The following is a 20,052-nucleotide window of genomic DNA, read 5'->3' as shown; positions in this document are numbered from 1 at the left end:
ACCTCACAATACTACATACAGCAACATACATCACACACTACAATGCAGCCATGACACACATACTACATACATCGCATGAGTCATACACACAGCACATGGCACACACTACATATAATACATATCACACATGATACATACAGCACACATAGTGCTGTGTGCTGCATATACTATGTATGCTGTATGTGTTAGATGTGCTGTGTATTATGTCTGTTGGGTTGCTATGTGGAATGTGCTATATGTTGAATATGTAGCATGTGCTGTGTGTGTGCTGTGTGTGTTCTGTTCAGCATGTGCAGTGTGTGCTGTGTGTGTGCTGTGTGTGTGCTTTGGGGTATGTGCAGTATGTGCTGTGTGTGTGCTGTGGGTATGTGCAGTGTATGCTGTGTGTGTGCTGTGTGTGGGTTGTCTGTGTGTGCAGTGTGTGCTGTGTGTGTGTGCGGTGGGTACGTGCAGTGTGTGCTGTGTGTGTGTGCGGTGGGTACGTGCAGTGTGGGCTGTGTGTGTGTGCGGTGGGTACGTGCAGTGTGGGCTGTCTGTGTGTTGTGTGTGCTGTGTGTGTGCTGTGGGGTATGTGCAGTGTGTGCTGTGTGTGTGCTGTGTGTGGGTTGTCTGTGTGTGCAGTGTGTGCTGTGTGTGTGTGCAGTGGGTATGTGCAGTGTGGGCTGTCTGTGTGTGCTGTGTGTGTGCTGTGGGTATGTGCAGTGTGTGCTGTGTGTGTGCTGTGTGTGTGCTGTGTGTGGGTTGTCTGTGTGTGCAGTGTGTGCTGTGTGTGTGTGCTGTGTGTGTGCTGTGGGTATGTGCTGCAGTGTGTGCTGTACGGTGGAGGAGGTAGGTGCCGGTGCGCCCTGGACAGTAGTACTGGGTGCAGGGTGGGGCAGCACCCGGGAATCCTTGGAGCTTGCCTGGCCTTGCGCCCTCCTGAGTGCCCCAGGATGACACTGAGGCGCCTTCCCGGTGGGGGAGGTGGGGGCAGGGCCCAGGAAGGGGCAGGCACTGGCGCCAGGCGGGCCATGGGGCACTGGGCGGGGCCTGCCCGGTGGCGCCCAGCAGGAGGTCCACCCGGTGCCAGGGGCGGGCCCAGGAGGGGACTTGCCCAGGCAGGCCTTGGGGTGAGGAGCCATGCCCTGCCCCTCTTCCCACCTGGTGCCTGCCTCCTGCCCACAGGGCTCCCTGAGCACTGCCAGGAGCAACTACCCGAGCACTGGGCTGGGAGCAGTACCCGAGCACTCTGGGCATAGTATTAGAACCAAAAATATTCAAAGACTCAAGATCCTATCGCCAACCGCCACCCCATCCCAGACGGAGGCCGGACTCCTCCTGCAGTTCTCACAAGCAAAGCAGCCCTGGGCCAGCCTGTTGGGGCACAAGGCCTTGCCACGTCCTTCCAACGCCTGTGAGAGAAGCTCCACAGGAAGGAGACGTTGGAGATGGCGGCCAAGGGCCAAACGGAGCCCGTCGGTCCAAACCCGCCCTGAGCTCAGGCACAGAAGCTGGGACACAGGCACAGCCTTCGCCCTGCATGGGGAGCCCGGCCTCTGGCACTGGTGCATCACGCCTCCTCCCTGGAGGAGCAGCCCGGCCCAGGGGCTCACCCCGGGAGCCCAGCCTGCCCTCCCGACCCCCGGGTCCCCCCCGCCCCACGGTGACCTCACGGGTCAGTCCCCCAAGAGCAGGGCTTTGGGCGGGTGCCCGGTCAGGTGCTCCCCTGGCTCTAGACTCAGTCCTACCCCCAAACCACCCTCCAGCTGCTGCGTGCTGGGCCAGAGGAGGGGCAGGAGATGGCCGGTCCACACAGACCCAGGGGCCGTGCGACTGGGGTGTCGAGTGGGGCCCGTGTCCCTGAGGCTGCCACAGCAGTCCCAGGAATCCCAGGGGCCCCGAGAGGCTGGTTGAAGCCCCTTTCCACACTGCTGACAGTGAAGGCGGTTCTCATGGAAGTAAGAACTGGAGGGAGAGTGGACTGAAGAGCGTTTGCCTGGGGAGCACTGGCCCAGTCGGTACCCTGAGCACTGCCAGGAGAGTCCTGAGTGCAGAGCCAAAACGGAAGGGAGGGAGGGAGGGAGGGAGGGAGGGAGGGAGGGAGGGAGAGAGGGAGGGAGGGAAGGAAGGAAGGAAGGAAGGAAGGAAGGAAGGAAGGAAGGAAGGAAGGAAGGAAGGAAGGAAGGAAGGAGAGGGAGGGAAGGGAGGGAGGAAAGAAGGAAGGAAGGAAGGAAGGAAGGAAGGGAGGGAGGGAGGGAGGGAGGGAAGGAAGGAAGGAGGGAAGGGAGGGAAGGAAGGAAGGAGGGAAGGAAGGAAGGAAGGAAGGAAGGAAGGAAGGAAGGAAGGAAGGAAGGAAGGAAGGAAGGAAGGAAGGAAGGAAGGAAGGAAGGAGGGAGGGAGGGAGGGAGGGAGGGAGGGAGGGAGGAAGGGAGGGAGGAGGGAGGGAGGGAGGGAGGGAGGAAGGGAGGGAGGAGGGAAGGAAGGAAAGGTCTGAAGGAATGTGTTGAAAGTATGTGCACAAACAGATCTGGTGTCTCAATAAAACTTTATTCGTAACCCAGGCAGCCACCCGTCAGTAATGCGGAGATTTATCCGATGAGGGGTTGAGTAGGACGCTGGGCTGTCTCGGGAGCCTGAGTGTGGGGTTGGCTTCTGTGTGGCACCTCTCGGGCGTGCTTGCCGGGTGCTGGCGCAGCCCGCCATGCTGCTGCCTGCCTCCTGCTGAGCCTCAGTCCCCCGGGAGTGGCCCCTCCCTGTAGCATGCCAGGCTGAGGGGAGTTGATGCAGACAGTCGATATGACAGGAGGGGCACGGGCAGGTTTCCCTCTGCCAGACAGCCCCGCTGTCCCCACCCATCCCCGGCTCCTTACAGCACAGAGCTGGCCCAGCCCCCCGAGCCCTGAGCCCTGCACCACAGCTGAGTCTACGGCGGAGAGCTGACCCAGCCTCACACGCCGCGCCTAGTCTCAGGAGGGGTGCCAGGACAGGGAGGCTCCCACGAGCGCCCACCTCAGGCTGGAGGTTCTGGGGCCTTCTCAGAGCAGGGGCAGACTCGCCCCCCACAGCCTCTCCCACACCCCTCCGCCTTCAGCACGTAGAGGGCCCAGCTTCCTGGCCAGCCTCAAGAGGCGCCAAGCCGAAGAGTCGCCCCAGTCGACAGCTCCTGGGGCTCGCGGCAGCTCATGTGGCTGCAGGACACCTCCAGATTCCACGGTACCCACGGCCCCGTAGGAGCACAGGTCACTGGATGGGAAAGAGCGTGAACACCCACTAAGCTCAATAAGGAATAACGCAGAAGGTGCCCCCAGCAGCAAACAGCTCCGTAAACTCTCAATGCCTCGAAGGACCCCACTGTGGAATTTAACAATTTCCACAAACTTTCTTTCACTCAACTGTTTTTTTTTTTTGATCATTTTGTTTACCATCTTGTTGCAACTAGCAATATAAAATAAATTGCTCTGCACTGCTTAGGAGGCAGGATTTTGGTGACACCAGTGGGGAGAATACCCCACTGGTGGTGGGACGGGTGTTGGAACACTGAGTGCCCCAAACAACCGTATTAGGAAGCACTTCGTAGACCGTGGTGTTTAAATGCAGCGAAGAGCAAGATGGTGGCACGGCTCCAAAACTAATCCTAAGAGAAGGCTGAGTTGCCTCGGGGACCCCAGTCCAGACTGAGAACTCCGGGGTCTTCGTGGAACGGGGGGGGGGGCCAGATTCTCCCTCCGGCCCCCGATGGACAGCCGCCCACCTGACACCCTCGGCATAGGAACAGCCCAGCTCCTCAGCTGGACCTCCTCAGGCCGCCAAGCCTCCAAATGGCCCCCACCCCACAGCTCCGGAGCACGTGGCCACACGTGTGGTCACACGGCACCTCCCAGTTTCAGAGTGCTGACAGCCCCTGGGAGCACAGCCAGCGGGATGGGAAAGTCGCGTGGAAACCCACAAAGCTCAGCGAGAGGAACAATAGCACAGAAGACGCAACTAGCACCAGGAAGTCCTCAAGCTCTGCAGTGGCCCCGCGGTGGCGTGTGGCATGGACAGCAAATTGACTCCCGCTGATCTATTTGATCATTCTAGTTGCCATTTGACCTGAAGATCTACACAAAGCAGGTGCCTTTGTGCCTGCTAAAGGGGGCAGGTGTGGAGGGCGGGTGGAAAACCGGGGACACGGGTGTAAGGAAGGTCGCACAGGTGCCGGGATTGGTGTTGGAACAGTGACTGCCTGAAACATCAGTCATGAACAACTTTGTAGATCACTGAGTGTAATAAGAAGGAAGAAAACAAAAGGAGGAAAGTTGAGTCTCGACACTTGCTCTGGCCTCTTTCTGCCGGGCTTCCAAAGGAGCTTGGTGCTCCTGCATTTTTCTTTTTTTATTTATTTATTATTATTTTTTCTAATTTTATTCGTTTTATTAATGAGTCGCCATGAGGGTACAGTTACAGAGTTTCGTGCTTGTGTTACAGTCATACATTACTCAAGTACCCATCCCTCCACCAGTACCCATTCTCCTCCACCAATGGCCCCAGGGTCCCTCCCACCACCCTGGCCCTCCCCTCCATCCTACCTCTGTGGCAGGGCATTCCCTTTTGTTCTCTCTCTCCTTTTGGGTGTTGTGGTTTGCAACAGAGGTATTGAGTGGCCATCGTGTTCAACCTGTAGTCTGCTTTCAACCGCCTCTCCCATCCCGAGCGGGTCCTCCAACCACAATTTCCTTGGTGTTCCCTTCTCTATCTGAGCTGCCTTTTCCCCCAGCATGTGAGGCCAGGTTCCAAACCATGGAGCAAATCTCCTGGTACTTATTGCTTCTATTCTTGGGTGTTAGTCTCCCATTCTGTTGTTTTATATTCCACAGATGAGTGCAATTTTTCTATGTCTGTCTCTTTCTTTCTGACTCATTTCACTTAGCATAATACTTTCCATGTTAATCCACTTATATGCAAAGTTCATGACTTCATCCTTTCTGACAGCTGCATAGTATTCCATTGTGTAGATGTACCAAAGTTTTTTTAACCAGTCATCTGTTCTCTGGCATTCGGGTTTTTTCCAGATTCTGGCTATTGTAAACAGTGTTGCAATGAACATTCGAGTGCAGATGTTATTTCAACTGTACTTTTTTGCCTCTCCGGGATATATTCCCAGAAGTGGTATTGCTGGGTCAAATGGAAGCTCAATTTCTAATTTTTTGAGAAGCGACCATATTGTTTTCCAAAAGGTTGAACCAGTCAGCATTCCCACCAGCAGTGTAGGAGGGTCCCTTTCCCCCATATCCACGTCAACAGCGGTTGCTTTTGTTCTTTTGTTCTTTTGGCCAGTCTCTGTGGTGTGAGGTGGTATTCATAGTTGTTTTGATCTGCATCCCCCTGATGATTAGTGATGAAGAGCATTTTCTCATATGCCTTTTAGCCATTTGCATTTCTTCCTTGAGAAAGTTTCTGTTCATTTATATCCCCCATTTTTTGATGGGGTTGGATGTTTTCTTCTTGTAGAGTTCAACCAGTGCTTTATATACCCTTGATATCAACCCCTTATCAGATGAGTATTGAGTGAATATCCTTTCCCATTCCGTAGATTGTCTTTGTATTCTGGTCCCTGTATCTTTTGCAGTGCAGAAGCTTAGTTTAATATAGTCCCATTTGTTTTTCTGTTCCCACTTGGTTGACCAGTTGCATGTCATCTTTGAAGATCCCTTCAGTTTCAGTATCATGGAGGATTTTGCTGACCTGTCTTCAATGTACCTTATGGATTGTGGTCTGATGTTGAGGTCTTTAATCCATTTTGATCTGACTTTTATGCATGGTGTTAGTCGAGGTGTAAGCCCATTTTTTTGCATGTGGTTGTCCAGTTATGCCAGCACCATTTGTTGAAGAGACTTTCCTTGCTCCACTTCACATTTCTTGCTCCTTTATCAAAGATCAGATGATCATATATTTGGGTTGCATGTAGGGATATTCCACCCTCTTCCATTGGTCTGCGGCTCTGCCTTTGTTCCAGTACCATGCTGTTTTAATTGTTACTTCTTTGTAGTAGAGTTTGAGGTTGGGGAGGGTGATGCCTCCATCGTCTTTTTCCCAAAAATTGCTTTAGCTATTTGTGGACGTTTATTGTTCCATATGAATTTCAGGAGTATTTGATCCATTTCTTTGAAGAATTTCATGAGTATCCTTATAGGGATTACATTGAATCGGTATAGTGCTTTGGGGAGTATTGCCATTTTGTCAATGTTCATTCTTCCTATCCATGAGCAGGGAATATGTTTCCATTTCCTCGTGTCCTCTTTTATTTCGTGGAGTAGCATTTTGTAGTTTTCTTTGTAGAAACCCTTTACCTCCTTAGTTAGGCTGATTCCGAGTACTTGATTTTCTGGGGCACAATTGTGAATGGGACCAAAAAGAAATGGATAAATTCCTTGATTCCTACAATCTCCCAAGACTGAATCAAGAAGACCTGGAATACCTGAATAGACCCATTAATATCAAGGAAATTGAAACAGTAATCAAATGTCTTCCCAAAAACAAAAGCCCAGGCCGGGATGGATTCACTAGCGAATTCTTCCAAACATTTAAAGAGGACTTGTTGCCAGTTCTCCTCAAGCTTTTCCAGGAAATTGAAGAAACAGGAACTCTCCCAAACAGTTTCTATGAGGCTCATATCTCCCTAATACCAAAGCAAACAAAGACACCACTAAGAAGGAAAACTACAGGCCAATATCCCTGATGAACACGGATGCGAAGATCCTCAACAAAATACTAGCAAATAGAATCCAACAACTCATCACAAAGATCATACATCACGCTCCTGCATTTCTCAAAGGCAGTCAATGCGCATTCTTAAAGGAGCAAGCGAGTTTGGATGCCATGGAAGCTTCTGGAGACGACAGAGGCTGCGTCTCGCCTCCGAGCCGAGCAGCCCTGGCTCCACCTCTGTTTGTACCTGAGAGAGAGATGGGAGTTTGGGGGTCAGTGGGCGCTCCCTCCTAGTCCAGAACAGAAGGCTGGAGGTTACAGTGGCCATGAGGGACACTCACGGGGCAGTGCTCTCCCAGGCCCCCAGGTGTGGGGTCGCAGGATGCTGCAGTGGCCTCACCCCCCAGGCCTCCTCAATCTACCTGCTCAGCCTCCTGCCCGGCTCTCTCTCCCGGGGGGGCACAGAATTCGGAGGAGCTGGGGGGGCCGGGCAGGAAGGGGATGAGTGGGCAGCTCAGAGGCACTTTCTAAGGAGTACAGGCCACACCAGGAGAGCCCAGGCTCAAACAAGTCTGGAAAGAACAAACACAGGGAAGGGTGTGTCTGAGCTCTATGGAGAAGTTGCTGGAAGGAGCAGAGGCGGTGGGGAGAGGAGCAGCCGTGACACCTCTGCCCAGGAACTGGGGTCTGCTGACCTCGGGGGTGCCCAGGGGCCCCTCACCCAAACGCCTGCCGAGGAGGAAGCTCACGTGTGACTTTCCTCCTTCACTCATCTGCTCCTGGGGTCGGCTAGAATTCCTGAACACAACACAGAGGCAAGACTCCAGCCACGGGCACCAAAATCATGGTGCAAAATGGGGGGCCACCTGCTGGCCTGAAGGGGGGCGGGGGCGGGGAAGCGCCCAGGGGGCCGCCAGCTCTCTCGAGATGTGGAGCAGAGATCTAGAGCAGTTGCCCATGATGGTTCTTTCTGAATTCACAATTAGGTAACAAGAAGCGGGTCTGAGGAAGATGAACAAAGTCTCTCTGGGTCACGGGTGGGTCTCACAGCGTGAGGGGACCGGCCAGCGGCCGGCTAGAGCAGAGCTGGGGCTGGAGGCGATCAGATCTGGCAGGGGAAGAGCCCGGGGGAGCAGGGGGCACGCGAGACCCCTGCTCAGTGAGAAGGCTTGCTCTCTGCAAGCTCAGGGCACCCAACAATGAGCCTTTGTTTCTCTGGGTGCACAAGGAAACTTGTGTGGGTGAAAACGGAGGCGCTTATACAGCCTGGAGGGGAGGAGGAAGGGGAGGAGGGGCGAGGCCCGAGAGGCCGAACTGGGGTTAGCCCCCCACCCCCAGTCTTGCACCACTTCAGCACTGCATATGGCGCCCAAGGAGTGACCCAAACCTCGGGAAAAGAAGGAGGGAAGGGACAGGAAGGACAGGACAGGGAGGGACAGGCAGGGAGGGAGTGGGGGAGGGGCTGGAGGGATGGGACAGGAGGTGCTAGAGAGGAGGGGGAGAGGGAGGGCAGGGAAGGAGGCCACTAGAGTGAGGAGAGGGAGGGAAGGAGGACCCTGGCACAAGCCCACAGGGCGACAGAGACCCTGCCCCCAGCACAGCTGACTCCTGTCCCTGCGGGCTCCTTGGAGGCCCCGGGGCTGGCAGCACTGTGGAAATGGCCCGTCCTCTGCCTTCTGCAGCCTTGCACGAAAGTGACTGGGCAGGGGCGCCGCGTGGGGCAGGAATGTCCAGTCAGGAATGTCCAGTCGGCTCTGCCATAGACCAGCCAGGCTGGGTCCTGAGGCTAGGGGGTGGGGGGTGGTGATAAACTTGGGGTCTCGCCTGGGAAGGTGTCACTTAGAGCAAAGTCATGTCCGCACCCAGACCGCCCTGTCCAAGCGGCTGGGGCAGTGCCAGCCTGGATTCTGCAAGTGGGAACAGGGAGCCTCGGGAGCTGGCACTGCGGGGCCCTGGTGGCGCTCAGCGCCAGCCCGACGCCGCTCGGGATGGGCGGGCTGTCTGCAAGCATCCAACGCGGTTCCCTGGCGGGAGGCGCCCAGGCCCGGCGACTCAGGGCTTGGGCAGCAGGATCCATGGCGCTGAGCTGGGGCCAGGGCCGCTGCGAGCCTCAACTAACATCCCACACAGCGCGGCGCTGGCCTGGCCGCACGGTCCGGGGTCCGGGGCCAGGGCGGGACGCTCGCGCGCTGCGGCCCCGGGATGGAGCGGGGCCAGGTGCGCTCCGCAGGGCGCACAAGCCCGAGCCGCAGACGCCTCCCCCTCCTCACTCTCTGCAAAGCGCTGTGTGTAGGGGGTTCTCGCCCGCCCCCTGCCACCCTGGAGACGCCCTCCCGGCCTCCGCTCACACCCCGTCCAACTAACCCACTCGGGAGTGCAGAGGGGAGGGGCCGGGACTTGGGGGTGCAGGACTGGCCGGACCACCGCCTCCCCAAAAAAATCTCAGGGGAGCCCGGGGTACTCTTTGAGGGGAGGCCGGACTCGCGGGCTCCTCCGGGACCCCCGCCCAAGCCGCGGTGGGGTGCGTGGCCGGGGTGACGGCGGCGGGGTGGGGGGGCGGGGCGCGGCCTCGGCCCTCGCTGCCCCTTTAACGGATCCCCGAAACGGTCCCCCCTGGCACCCGGCGCCTCGTCACATCCGCCGAGCGGGCGGCCCCGGGGAGAGCGGGGGTTCCCCGGCGGGGGGCGCGGGCCCCGCGCTGACCTTGGCCGCGGGGGAGGAGCGCGGCGCGGGCCGGGCGGCGGCCGCCAGAGGGGGCAGCGGCCACCAACTCGCACAACTTGGCGCGGGCTGGGGCGGCTCCCGCGCGTCCGCCGCCGCCTCCCGGGCTCGCCGCCGCCCTCCGGGCCCCCCGCCGCCCCCCGCCGCCCCGACCCGCGGCCCCGGACCCCGGCGCGGGCATGGCCCTGGCGCGCGCGCTGTTGCTGCCGCTGCTGGCCCAGGGGCTCCTGCGCGCCGCCCCGGCGCCCGCGCCCCTCGCGCTGCCCCTGCGCGTGGCCGCAGCCCGCAGCCCGCGCCCCGCGCCCCGCGCCCCCGGGCTGGCGCTCGCCCTGGAGCCCGCCGGCGGCCCTGTCAACTTCTTGGCCATGGTGGACAACCTGCAGGGCGACTCGGGACGCGGCTACTACCTGGAGATGCAGCTCGGGACCCCGCCGCAGACAGTAGGTGCGGGGGGCGCGGGTCCCGGCCGCGTGTGCGGGCGTGGGGGGCGCAGGCGCGCGCGCGCGGCGCTGTTGGCACAACTTGGGACGGGCGCTCCGATCCGCGCGCGCCCCCAGAGCGCCCGGGGACGCCGTGGCTCGGGGAGTCCGGGACGCGATGCCGCCGGCGCTCGGCGTCTCCTGGGGGTCCCGGGCCCTGGGGGCTGGGGGCGCCCTGCCCTGCAAGGGGGGGGGGCGCTGGCCCAGCTCACCCGCTCCAGCCCGGTCCGGGGCTGCTGGCGCCGCCTTCCCCGCACCCGACTCCTCCTCCGGCCCCGGCAGCCGCGCACCCGCGTGTGCCCAGGACTCCGGGCTCTCGGGGAAGGTGGACCCCCAGGACGGGAAGGCAGCAGAAGCCAAGCGCGCCCCTCTGCCCCGCTGCCCGGCTGCGTCTCTGGGCACGCTGGTAGCAAGACAGGCAGCTCCCCCCAGGCGTGTAACTTAGCACCACCCCGACAACAAAAAGAATAGGTCCCCCAGTGTTCAGGGCCCGCTGGTGGCTCGAAAGCCGCTGGCCCAAGGGTGACTGAGTCAAGGCTCCTTAGAGCAAGCCCTCTCCAGGAGCCTCTGTTTGTATTTTTAACGTTGTCATTTGGCTTCTAATTCAGCAGCGATTTCTCCACAAATAGAACCGTGCTGGGGACTTTGGTGTGAATCTAATTGCATTATTCACCACTCCAGAAAGACCGGCCATGCAGATACTTTCTCCTCCAAAAAAGGAAACTGCCGAATAACTTCTAGAATTGTTTAATTAATTTAAACCAAAAGACAAGGAACCCTCACAGCCTTGTGTTCTGCCCAACACTTTGATCCTGGCTCCTTTGATCTCCATGTGGCCTTTGCTCTCTCCAAAGGAGGCTGTTTGCTGAGCCGCCTGGGGAAGGAAGTCAGCTGAGAAAGCTCAACTTGACCCTGTGATGTGGTTCTGCTGGTCAGGCCGTGCAGAGGCCTGCGGGAGAACCTGGCAGGGTGTCCCTCACGAGCTCTCACGGGACGGGACGGGGGTGGTGAGCGTATCCTGGCCTGGGACACTCGGGGCGGGAAAGCATGACTCCCAGACTGAATGGGTGTCCTGTGATGTTTGAGCGGAAGGGAATTCTCTCTGCAAAGTTGTGGAGTTTGGGGCCACCTGGACCTGTGGACCAAAGGAGTCCCGGCCCGGGGCAGGAGGGGCAGAGACAGCTGCCTCGAGGCACCACAGCGTCGGAGAGATGGAGCCAGGAGGAAGGCGCTTGCCTGGGTTTGATGCCCAGGTATGGTGGAACCCTGAGCACAGAGCCAGGAGCAAGCCCTGAGCACAGTGAATATGACCCGAAACCCAAATTGTCGTCCTCGTAACCATTACTATTAATCTTATTGATCTTTCATTAGTAGCAGCTCGTCTTAGTCGTGCCGTGGCCTTGACTGAAAACCGTGACTTTGAAGGAACAGTGTATCTCAAGCTCTGCTCTCCCAGGGTCCTTTCCCCGCCCTTGCCACCGTCATGAAGAGCACACGTGTTAGCCCACTGACTTGCGGGGCGCACTTGCGTGCTCTCCGTGGCCAGATCCTCTTTTGCGTCGTGTCGCTCCTGCGCATCCTGGAGGTGGTGCCTGCTGGGGGCTGCTCGCTTCCTTTGTTGGGCTCACACAGGTGCCCCTTGCTGGCTGCACTCCTGGATGGCGCTCACACGCCTTTCTCTGTGGCATTGGGGGGCAGGGGTGGGTTTCAGTTCCGAGCTGCTACCCACCAGCTGTGCCAGACGGTGGAGCCCCAGGCTCTGTCCTTTGCATACAGGGACACCAACTTGGGCCTCACATGCTTGGCAAGGCAGGTGCGTCTGCCCCAGACGCCCCACGTCCCCCCGACCATGCACACACACACACACACACACACACACACACACACACACACACACACACACACACCAGGCCCCTGTGCTCCCATTTTACTTTGAGCAACGCAGCTCCTCCCAGGTTATTGGGGAGTTAAGCCTGACGTGCTTCCAGGCAGGGCCACCTCTGTCCCCCCAGACTGAGGTTTTGCACTGGTGGGCCCTGAAGCCCCAGGGCCCCTCTGCCAGCCTGCCTCAGCAGGAAGCAGCCCTGGGGCCCCGTGCACGAATCCGCCCGCGCTCTGCCTCTGTGCTCCCCGGCACCACCGGTGCATCTGGACTCGGCCAGCCCGGTGCCCCCTGGGATGTCCCTGGCCACCCCGGGTGGCGTGAGTCTCCCTGCTCTGCTAATGGCCAGAGATCAGGCATCTATTCTCTGCTGATCCTCCAAAGCCCAAAATAAAAACTGCTTAGGTGGAGGGAAACGCGGACGGATGGGAAATAGCCCCGGCTTCTTCAGGAGTTAAGTAGCGGCTCCGGGCAGTGCCGGGCCCTGCTGGGGAGCCCGTGCCTCCCCACCCCCAGGCCTCCCAACATCTCAGACTTCTTCTAACTCTTCAGAGGGTGGGAAAGCAGGAGCTGGGGAGGGGGACTGGCGTGTCCAGGGCCGCTGGACAGGAAGGAGAGGGGGACGCGCAGGGGGATAGGCAGGCTCCCGGGTTTAAACTCTCAGCTGCCCCCTCCCACCGCCGCTTCCAGCTCCCTCCCTGTCCTGCCAATGTCTCTCATTGGTGCTCTCAAACCAGCCTGCCCATGCCTGAGCTAGACACCCCCACGCACAAGAGGAAGCTCTCCCCACCCTCCGCTCCCCTCCTCTGGGGTCTGCAGGCAGCCCACCCCCCCCAGACCATGTGGGCAATGGGAGAGTAGGGTCAACCCCTCAGGAAGACCCCCTGCTCGAATGCGCTTCCGAGATGCCCGATGGATGCCCGGGGGTCTCACGCCGGATGGGGGCGTAGTCAGCTCCCGGAGGTCCCCGAGGCCGGCCGGGTTGGCATGGAGATGGCGGGTGCCCTGTCTGGTACCCATTACGTGTGACTCTCTCTAGTGGTGGAGAACCGGCACCGGCTTGAACCAGCAATTTGCTCTTATTAATAATAATAATGGTGTTCTAAAGTGATTCTAATTGCAGCAATTTCCATTATTTGAGGGAAAAGGGACTTTCATGCTCGCACAGTGAATCCCGCGGAAGATGCAAAGGTCCGCATCTCCTTACCTGCCGTGGCCTCAGAAAAGCATCTGAGTTTCTGCTGAAAGGGTTTCTGGAATTTTCGTTCTGATGGAGCCAGGGGCTGGGAAAGGCCCCTCTGGACACACGGGATGTCAGGGGCCCACGGTGTTGGCGGGAGGGCCCACCTTTTAGAACCGGCACGTTGGCTTGATCTTCCACTGTTCCACTGTCCTCAAGTCGGGGGGTTGGTTTCAGATGGGATCCGACTTCAGAGTTGTGGGTTGTTTTTTTTTTCCCGCAAAGCCCGTGCGGTTCAGCCAGATGGTAGTGACTCAAGCCGCTTGGGAGGGAAAGATGACGGATCAGAAGGATGAGCAGGACAAGTCTTCCTGCGTGCTCTTTGGAGTGTGAGATCCTTTCTGAGACCCCGAGGAAGAATCCAGGACCGAGGCTGAGAAAGCCCGGAAGCCGCGGGGGTCAGACAGAGCCATGGGCCAGCCCTGACCGAAGCCTCTCCACTCTCTGACGGTGCAGTGCTGAGCGTTTGCGTCCTTGTGTAACCCTCCCCTAAGCAAGAGCCCCTTCGGTCATCTGAATTCACCTGGGGTTGGGCAAACTGAGGCTTGGCAACTGAGTGTCCAGGCCCTTGTGGGATGCTCAGAGTTCCGTGCTCTGGGACAGACTGCCACACGCTGGCACAGGTGTTGGGACCCTCGTCCCCGTGTCCGGCCCCGTCCTCACTGGCCAGCCCTCGCTCCTGGTCTGTGTCAGGCGGTCGCTGTGCTAGATCGCCGGGAACCAGGATACTGGACACTGCAGCTCTGTCCCCTCCCGGGGCTGGACGCCACTGCTGGCCCCGTCCAGGGCTCTGTGACGGCTCCGTCCTACCCCGGCCCGGCCTCCTGCCCTGGGCCAGCACCCTGAGTAAGGGGCCTGTCATCCACAGGGTCACTCTGGCTCCCCCCACGATGAGTGACACCCACATGGGCAGGCCTGCGGGGGAGGGGTGCCGCTGGGGTGCCCCCCGGAACGTGCCGTGACAGGGCCCCCGAGGCAGGGAAGCACAAGGGAGAGTGTGGGGCAGGAGGTGGCCAGAAGGCCGGAATATTCCAGGGATTTCTGCCAGGTCCTCCCCCAGCCCCGGGAATCCCGAGGGCCCCGGAATCCCGACAGAGGCCACGGGACTGGGTGTGGCCAGCTGGGGTTTCACGCGCCCACTCGGACCGTGGGGCAGGTGCGTCCAGAGGTAGCATCACCCGCCCCCAGCCCAGGGCCCCCGAGGCTGGCAGGGGCCTTCCCAGCGTGCTCCGGGGGCTCTGCTCTTCTCAAGCCCCCCGGGTTGGGTGGGGTCTGGACGCACTGGGCACAGAGCCCAAGGGAAGGGCAGCCGTGGCTCGTGGCCCTGGGGGCGTGGCTGCCTGGGGTCTGTCCTTCTGCCCACCCTGGGGCGCCACCCCACCTGGACTTCGTTTTACACCTCAGACCTTCAGGGTTGGCTCAGCGGTGAGTGTCTGCTGTGTGTGTGTGTGTGTGTATGCATGTGATGTGTGCGTGTTTGTGTGTGTGTGTGCGTGTGTGTGTTTGTGTGTGTGTGTGTGTCCTGGGCTCCATTCTGGCCTGGTAGAAGTGGCAAGTGTCTGCTCTGTGCGTGTGTACGGGCGTGTGTGTATGTATGCATGTGTGTGTGCATGTGTGTGTGTGTGTGTGTGTGTGTGTGTGTGTGTGTGTGTGTGTATCCCGGGTTCCATCCCAGCCTGCTGGAAGCAAATCTGAGCATCATGAATTTGAACCCCCCCCCCAGCAGGAGGCCAGTGCAGCCTTTGGTTCTAGGACCCGGGACCCGGTTGAGGGTGGCCCGGGGTGGTGCAGGAGCAAGGGGCCGTGTGGGGTGCGACGGTGTCCCCTCTGCTCCCCTCCCCTGCGTCTGCTCTGCCCACCTGCTGGGCGAAGGGGCCCTGGCTTAGGGTGTCACAGTGTTGCAGCTGGCAGTGGCCGGCCTGCCCGGCCCCGTCTCTGTGTGTGGAGGGCGTCGGGGTCCAGGCACGGGGCGCCCTGCTGGAAGGCCCCACCCCACTCCCCTTGGCCCGAGTACACGGCTGTTTGACTCCCGGCCAGGGAGACAGTGGCGGGGTGGGGGCGGTCAGCAGTGCCCCCGACTCAGCCACGTGGTCCCCAGCTCAGCGGCCTCCAGGCCCCGGCAGCCCCGTCCCCAGAGCCTCCCTTCAGCCACTGCCCGGGCGGCGGAGACTCCGAGTGCCTCTTGAGTCTCCAGCCCCCTAAAATGGGGGAGAGCTTTCTCTTTTGCTAAAAAAAGGGGGGAAAATCTGTTTTTGAGCCCAACAAGGGGTTTTTGGAATTCTCCCGGTGAGTGCGGCCGGTCCCCAGGAACTCGGTAGGCCGCACAGCCTGGAACCCGAGACCGGGGGGAGACAGGACCTGGGGGGACTGGGGAGATGGGCCGGAAGTGGGTCAGCAGCCTCCGCCCCCCTGAGAATGGGCCCCAGGACCTCTGGCCCCTCCACCCCTCCCAGGAGGGAGGGGCGCCCCAGAGCTGCTGAGGGCGGACAGTCCCCTGGGTCCAGGAGCGGAGGAAGAGGAAGAGGAGGAGGAGGAGGAGGAGGAGGAGGAGGAGGAGGAGGAGGAGGAGGAGGAGGAGGATGTCATGTGGGACAGCTTCACTCAGAACTGCCTCTTCAGCCCGGGCCCGGCGTCCGTGTGCAGCTCGCGTGTCTCAGGCCGCGGGCCGGCCCTTCTCCCAGCCATGAGTCAGCTGGCGGCAGGAGGAGGCGGCCTGTCCTCACACAGGTGTGGCTGGGCGGCCTCTAGGGAAAAGCTGTTTGTGCCGGGTGTGGCCAGAGAAAGGTGCCAGGACTCTCGGGGGAGGCGCGGCCTGGGCCCCTCCTCACTGACAGGCCTGGGGCCCGTGTGGGCACCCTCTCCGGCCCAGTTCGGCCACACCGCAGGGCCCGGGCCGTCCCTGGAGACTTCACAGGACACGGCTGGATCTGGGTGCAGCCTCTGGGGCGCTCGCGCGAGGGGAAGCAGCCGCGCCCCCTGTACTTGCGCGTTTCCAGCTGCCAAGTGGCCGCCAGCCCCATAAATCATTAATCTGGAGTGTATGCGCTGAAATGAAACAAAGCTTTTAAAACGGCAGCAACAACAAAAAAGAGCACAGACAAATGGTCAATTGTAAGAGGAGAAAGAGAGACGGAGAGAGAGGGGGAGAGGAGAGACCTAGAGAGCGAGAGACAGAGATGGAGAGGAGAGAGAATGAGAGACCTAGAGACAGAGACCGAGAGAGGCAGAGAGACAACAGAGAAGAGAGAGAGACAGAGAAGGGCAGAGAGAGAATGGGAAGGAGGGGGAGGGGGAGGGGGAGAGGTGCTAGTGTGTGGGGGAGGGGAAGGCAAGACTTCTTGCTTCCAGAAGCTTCCAGGAGAGGAGCTGGGGCAGTGGGGGCTCCGGTGGCCACTGGCCGGTTAGCCGCCGCGCAGGGGCAGTGGCCACCTTGGGCAGCAGCGGGCCGTGCAGCCCTCGGGCATCCCTGGAGGCCGTCCCTGCCGGGACAGAGCCGGAGCAGGGAGTCAGGACTGGCTGCTGGGGGCCCAGGTGTGGGCAGAAGCCCCTCACTCCCTGCCTGCTCCCTGCACCCACCCCAGGCTTGAGCCAGGAGCTCTGAGATCCTTCTAGAAACCCGAGCGCCTCCTGCCCTCCCCCTTGTTCCCGGGCGTTGGTATCTCTGGTTTCCGGCAGCTCAGGTGCGGGCCGGGCGCTGCGAGAGCAGTTTGGGGGTGGGGGGCCCGTCTGGAGCACGCTTCCCCTCTCCAGATGCTGCTGCCCCCTCTGCCCCCTGGGCCATCTCTGCCCCTGCAGCTGGCGCTCCGGAAGCTTCTGTGCTCCTCTCATGGGTCGCATGGCTCCCACCGAGGGTGACCTTGGACGCCGCCTGCCACAGACCTGAAAGACCCCACAGTGGGGACGGCGCCGGTCTTGCATGCGGCGGACCTAGTTTCCTTTCCTGTGCACCACCCAGGGTGCCCTGCGCCCTGCCAGGAGGGGTCCCGGGCAGGGCCGTGGCCACGAGAAGACACGACCCAGGACTGCGTGTAAATGACCCGTCGCAGCCACCCGAGAGTCCCAGGGCCTCCTCTCCCGCCCGCTCAGCCTGGGTCTGCGGGCGACTGGGCAGAGCCTCTCCCCGAGTGCCCAGCCGGGGGCTCGGGGACAGAGCGGCCTCCAGCTGGGTCCCCCCCTCCAGCTGCCCAGGGCTCACATGACTTGCCGCTTCCTCCCCGGCTGGGTGGGTGAGCTTTGCACGGGAAAGGAAATTGCCTGACTGCCTCCTCTCTGCTCCCTCCGCCCTGCAGGGCCCGGGCCATGGGGCTGAGGATATCCAGGGGTCAGGACACGGGGGAAGGCAGGGGAGGGCTCTAGAGTCACTTTTGTCATCATGGCTCAGGCCAGGCTGCTGGGCCAGCGGGTGGTCAGAGGGGCTCTCCCAGCCCCCACAGAGGGGGCACTGCCCTCCATGTCCATCTGCAAATGGCCACGCCCTGTCACCGCTGGCCACTACAGCAAGGAGGGCATTGGCCTTGTACGCAGCTGACTGGGATCCATCCCGGCACCGTGTATGGTCCCCCGAGCCCCAGCAGGAGCCGTCTCTGAGTACAGAGCCAGGAGTGATCCCCGAGCACAGCCGGGGTGTGGGTGAGGAGGGAAGAGGTAAGGGTGAGGAGGGAAGGAGAGGTGAGGAGGGAAGGGGTGGGGGTAAGGAGGGAAGAAGAGGTGAGAAGGGGAGGGGTGGGGTGAGGAGGGAAGGAGAGGTGAGAAGGGGAAGGGTGGGGTGAGGAGGGAAGGGCAGGGTGAGGAGGGGAGGGGTGAGGTGAGGAGGGAAGGGGCTGGGTGAGGAGGGGTGGGTGAGGTGGGAAGGGGTGAGGAGGGAAGGGGCGGGGTGAGGAGAGAAGGGTGGGGTGAGGAGGGGTGGGGTGAGGAGGGAAGGGTAGGGTGAGGAGGGAAGGGGTGGGGTAAGGAGGGAAAGAGAGGTGAGAAGGGAAGGGGTGGGTTGAGGAGGGAAGGAGAGGTGAGGAGGGAAGGGTGGGGTGAGGAATGGAAGGGGTGAGGAGGGGAGGGGCGGCGTGAGAAGGGGAGGGGCGGGGTGAGGAGGGGAGGGGCGGGGTGAGGAGGGGAGGGGAGGGGCGAGGAGGGGCGGGGCGCAGGTGTGAGTGGCGTGGGGGGCAGAGCCTTGGTGCCCGGGTTCTCCCGGTGGGCCGGAGTGGACTCAGCTGTGGCCAAGGAAAGTGGAGGGTGAGGTGGTCACTGGCCGCTGACCGTCCGTGGGCTGAGAGCCGCCCCCGGGAGCTCCCTTATAGTTGGGTTGTCCGCAGCTGGGGGGGCGCCCACAGACACGCAGCCCCGCAGCTCTGCGGACTCGGGAGCTGGTGCCAGAGCCCCGAGGAGTTGTGTGGGGGCGCACGCCCACTCCCAGCAATACGCCCCTTTCCGCCCCGAGTCGAGGTGCCCGACCCCCGACCGGCTGCTTTGAGCTCGCTGGCAGCAGGACGGGCTGAAGGAGCTGCCGAGAAAGCGGGCGGCGGGGCTGGGGGGCCGGAAGCAGCCCCAGGAGCCCAGGCCCGCTGGAGCCTTTCACCTGGGAAGGGAAGGGAAGAGACCGCGCGCCTGACACCCGACACTCGCCACTCGCGTATGCCCGCCTCCCGCCCCCGCGCCCCCCAGAGCTGCACGCCCAGAGCTGGTCAGCGGAGCTCGGCCCAGCAGGGCGGCAGCCTGACCGTCGGGCCTCAGAGACTCGGCCTCACGCGGGCTCGGGCAGCTTGTCCCTGTCCTTGTGGCTCCGGGGGTCGCGATCACCCGGGAGACCCTTCCCAGGGACAGAGCTGCCGCCCACCTGCTCAGAGGGTGAGGGCCGGGCGGCCTGTCCCTCCCCAGCCAGGGCCATGGAGAGAGCCCTGGGCAGCTATCGGGCAGGGCGGGGGCGGGGGCATGGGGGAGGGGCAGCGCGACAGGAACTGCACACATGCAGGTGCAAGAGGTCAGAGGGGACACGTCCGGCCCTGCTGCCTCCCCCTGGCGGGAGCAGCCAGACCCCAACTCTGAGGGTCTCCCGGCACCCCCCACCTCGGTCTCCGTCAGCCCCTGGCTGGGGAAGGTGAGACGGGAAGGGTCTAGCCTCAGACCTGCTAGAGGGGTGCAGAGGCACCCACCTTTTCTTCCAGGACAGGGAAGGAGAGTTTGCAGCTCTGGTCCAGGGTGCTGTCAGACCAGAGAATGTTCTAGTAAGATGAGGACCAGTCACAGCCCCCAGACGGGCATCCAGACACAGTTCAGATCTGGCTGACCTGGTGTCCAACTGACAGCTGCTCAGGAGCTGGTGCAGTTATTTCGGGAAGAAGCAGGAAAAGCAACGCATGCCTGTTGCTCTGGGGGGTATAGTGAGGGGTGGGTGTAGGTTCAGGTGTAGGCAGGGGTGTAGGCAGAGGTGTAGGTGTGGGTGTAGGTGTGGGTGTAGGCGAAGTTGTAGGTGAGACTGTAGGTGGGAATATAGGTGGAAGTATAGGTGCAGGTGAGGGTGTAGGTGCAGGTGTAGGCAGGGGTGTAGGTGCAGGTATAGGTGTAGGTGTAGGTGCAAGTGTAGGCAGGGGTGTAGGTGCAGGTATAGGTGTAGGTGTAGGTGCAAGTGTAGGCAGGGGTGTAGGTGCAGGTATAGGTGTAGGTGTGGGTGCAAGTGTAGGCAGGGGTGTAGATGCGGGTGTAGGCAGGGGTGTAGGCAAGGTGTAGGTGCGGGTGTAGGTGCGGGTGTAGGTAGGGATATAGGTGTGGGTGTAGGCAGGAGTGTAGGTGCAGGTGTAGGTGCGGGTGTAGGTATAGGTGCGGGTGTAGGTGTGGGTGTAGGCAGGGGTGTAGGTGCGGGTGTAGGCGGGGGTCCTTCCACACTGTGCTCCCCGCTGTGCTCCTGCCACATCGTGCTCCCCGCTGTGCTCCTGACACACTGTGCCCCCCGCTGTGCTCCTGGCAGACCCACGGGGGTGCTCTGTCTACACCCGTGCCCCCCCGCTGTGCTCCCTGGAGGGCTGTGGGCCCCGTGCTCCTTCTGCTGTTTCCGTCCCACTGTGTGACTTGCATTC

The 20,052-nt window shown here is 61.0% G+C and overlaps 1 protein-coding gene across 2 annotated transcripts in view; it reads left to right on the top strand.

Moving 5' to 3' along the window:
* Positions 1 to 9,362: 9,362 nt before the first annotated feature.
* Positions 9,363 to 20,052, top strand: part of BACE2 (beta-secretase 2) — a 55,915-nt gene continuing 45,225 nt past the window's right edge. Inside the window, exon 1 of one of the 2 annotated variants that reach the window (XM_055127373.1) lies at positions 9,363 to 9,827. In XM_055127373.1, coding sequence (XP_054983348.1) covers positions 9,567 to 9,827 — 261 coding nt within the window. In that variant the 5' untranslated portion in view covers positions 9,363 to 9,566. The remainder of the gene's footprint in view (positions 9,828 to 20,052) is intronic. The other variant, XM_004602331.2, reaches the window with a different exon arrangement.

The sequence above is a fragment of the Sorex araneus genome, chromosome 2 (genome assembly GCF_027595985.1).
Source record: "Sorex araneus isolate mSorAra2 chromosome 2, mSorAra2.pri, whole genome shotgun sequence".
Taxonomy (NCBI): domain Eukaryota; kingdom Metazoa; phylum Chordata; class Mammalia; order Eulipotyphla; family Soricidae; genus Sorex; species Sorex araneus.
The sequence above is the reverse complement of the archived record's forward strand: the minus strand, read 5'-3'. Positions and strand labels throughout refer to the sequence as shown.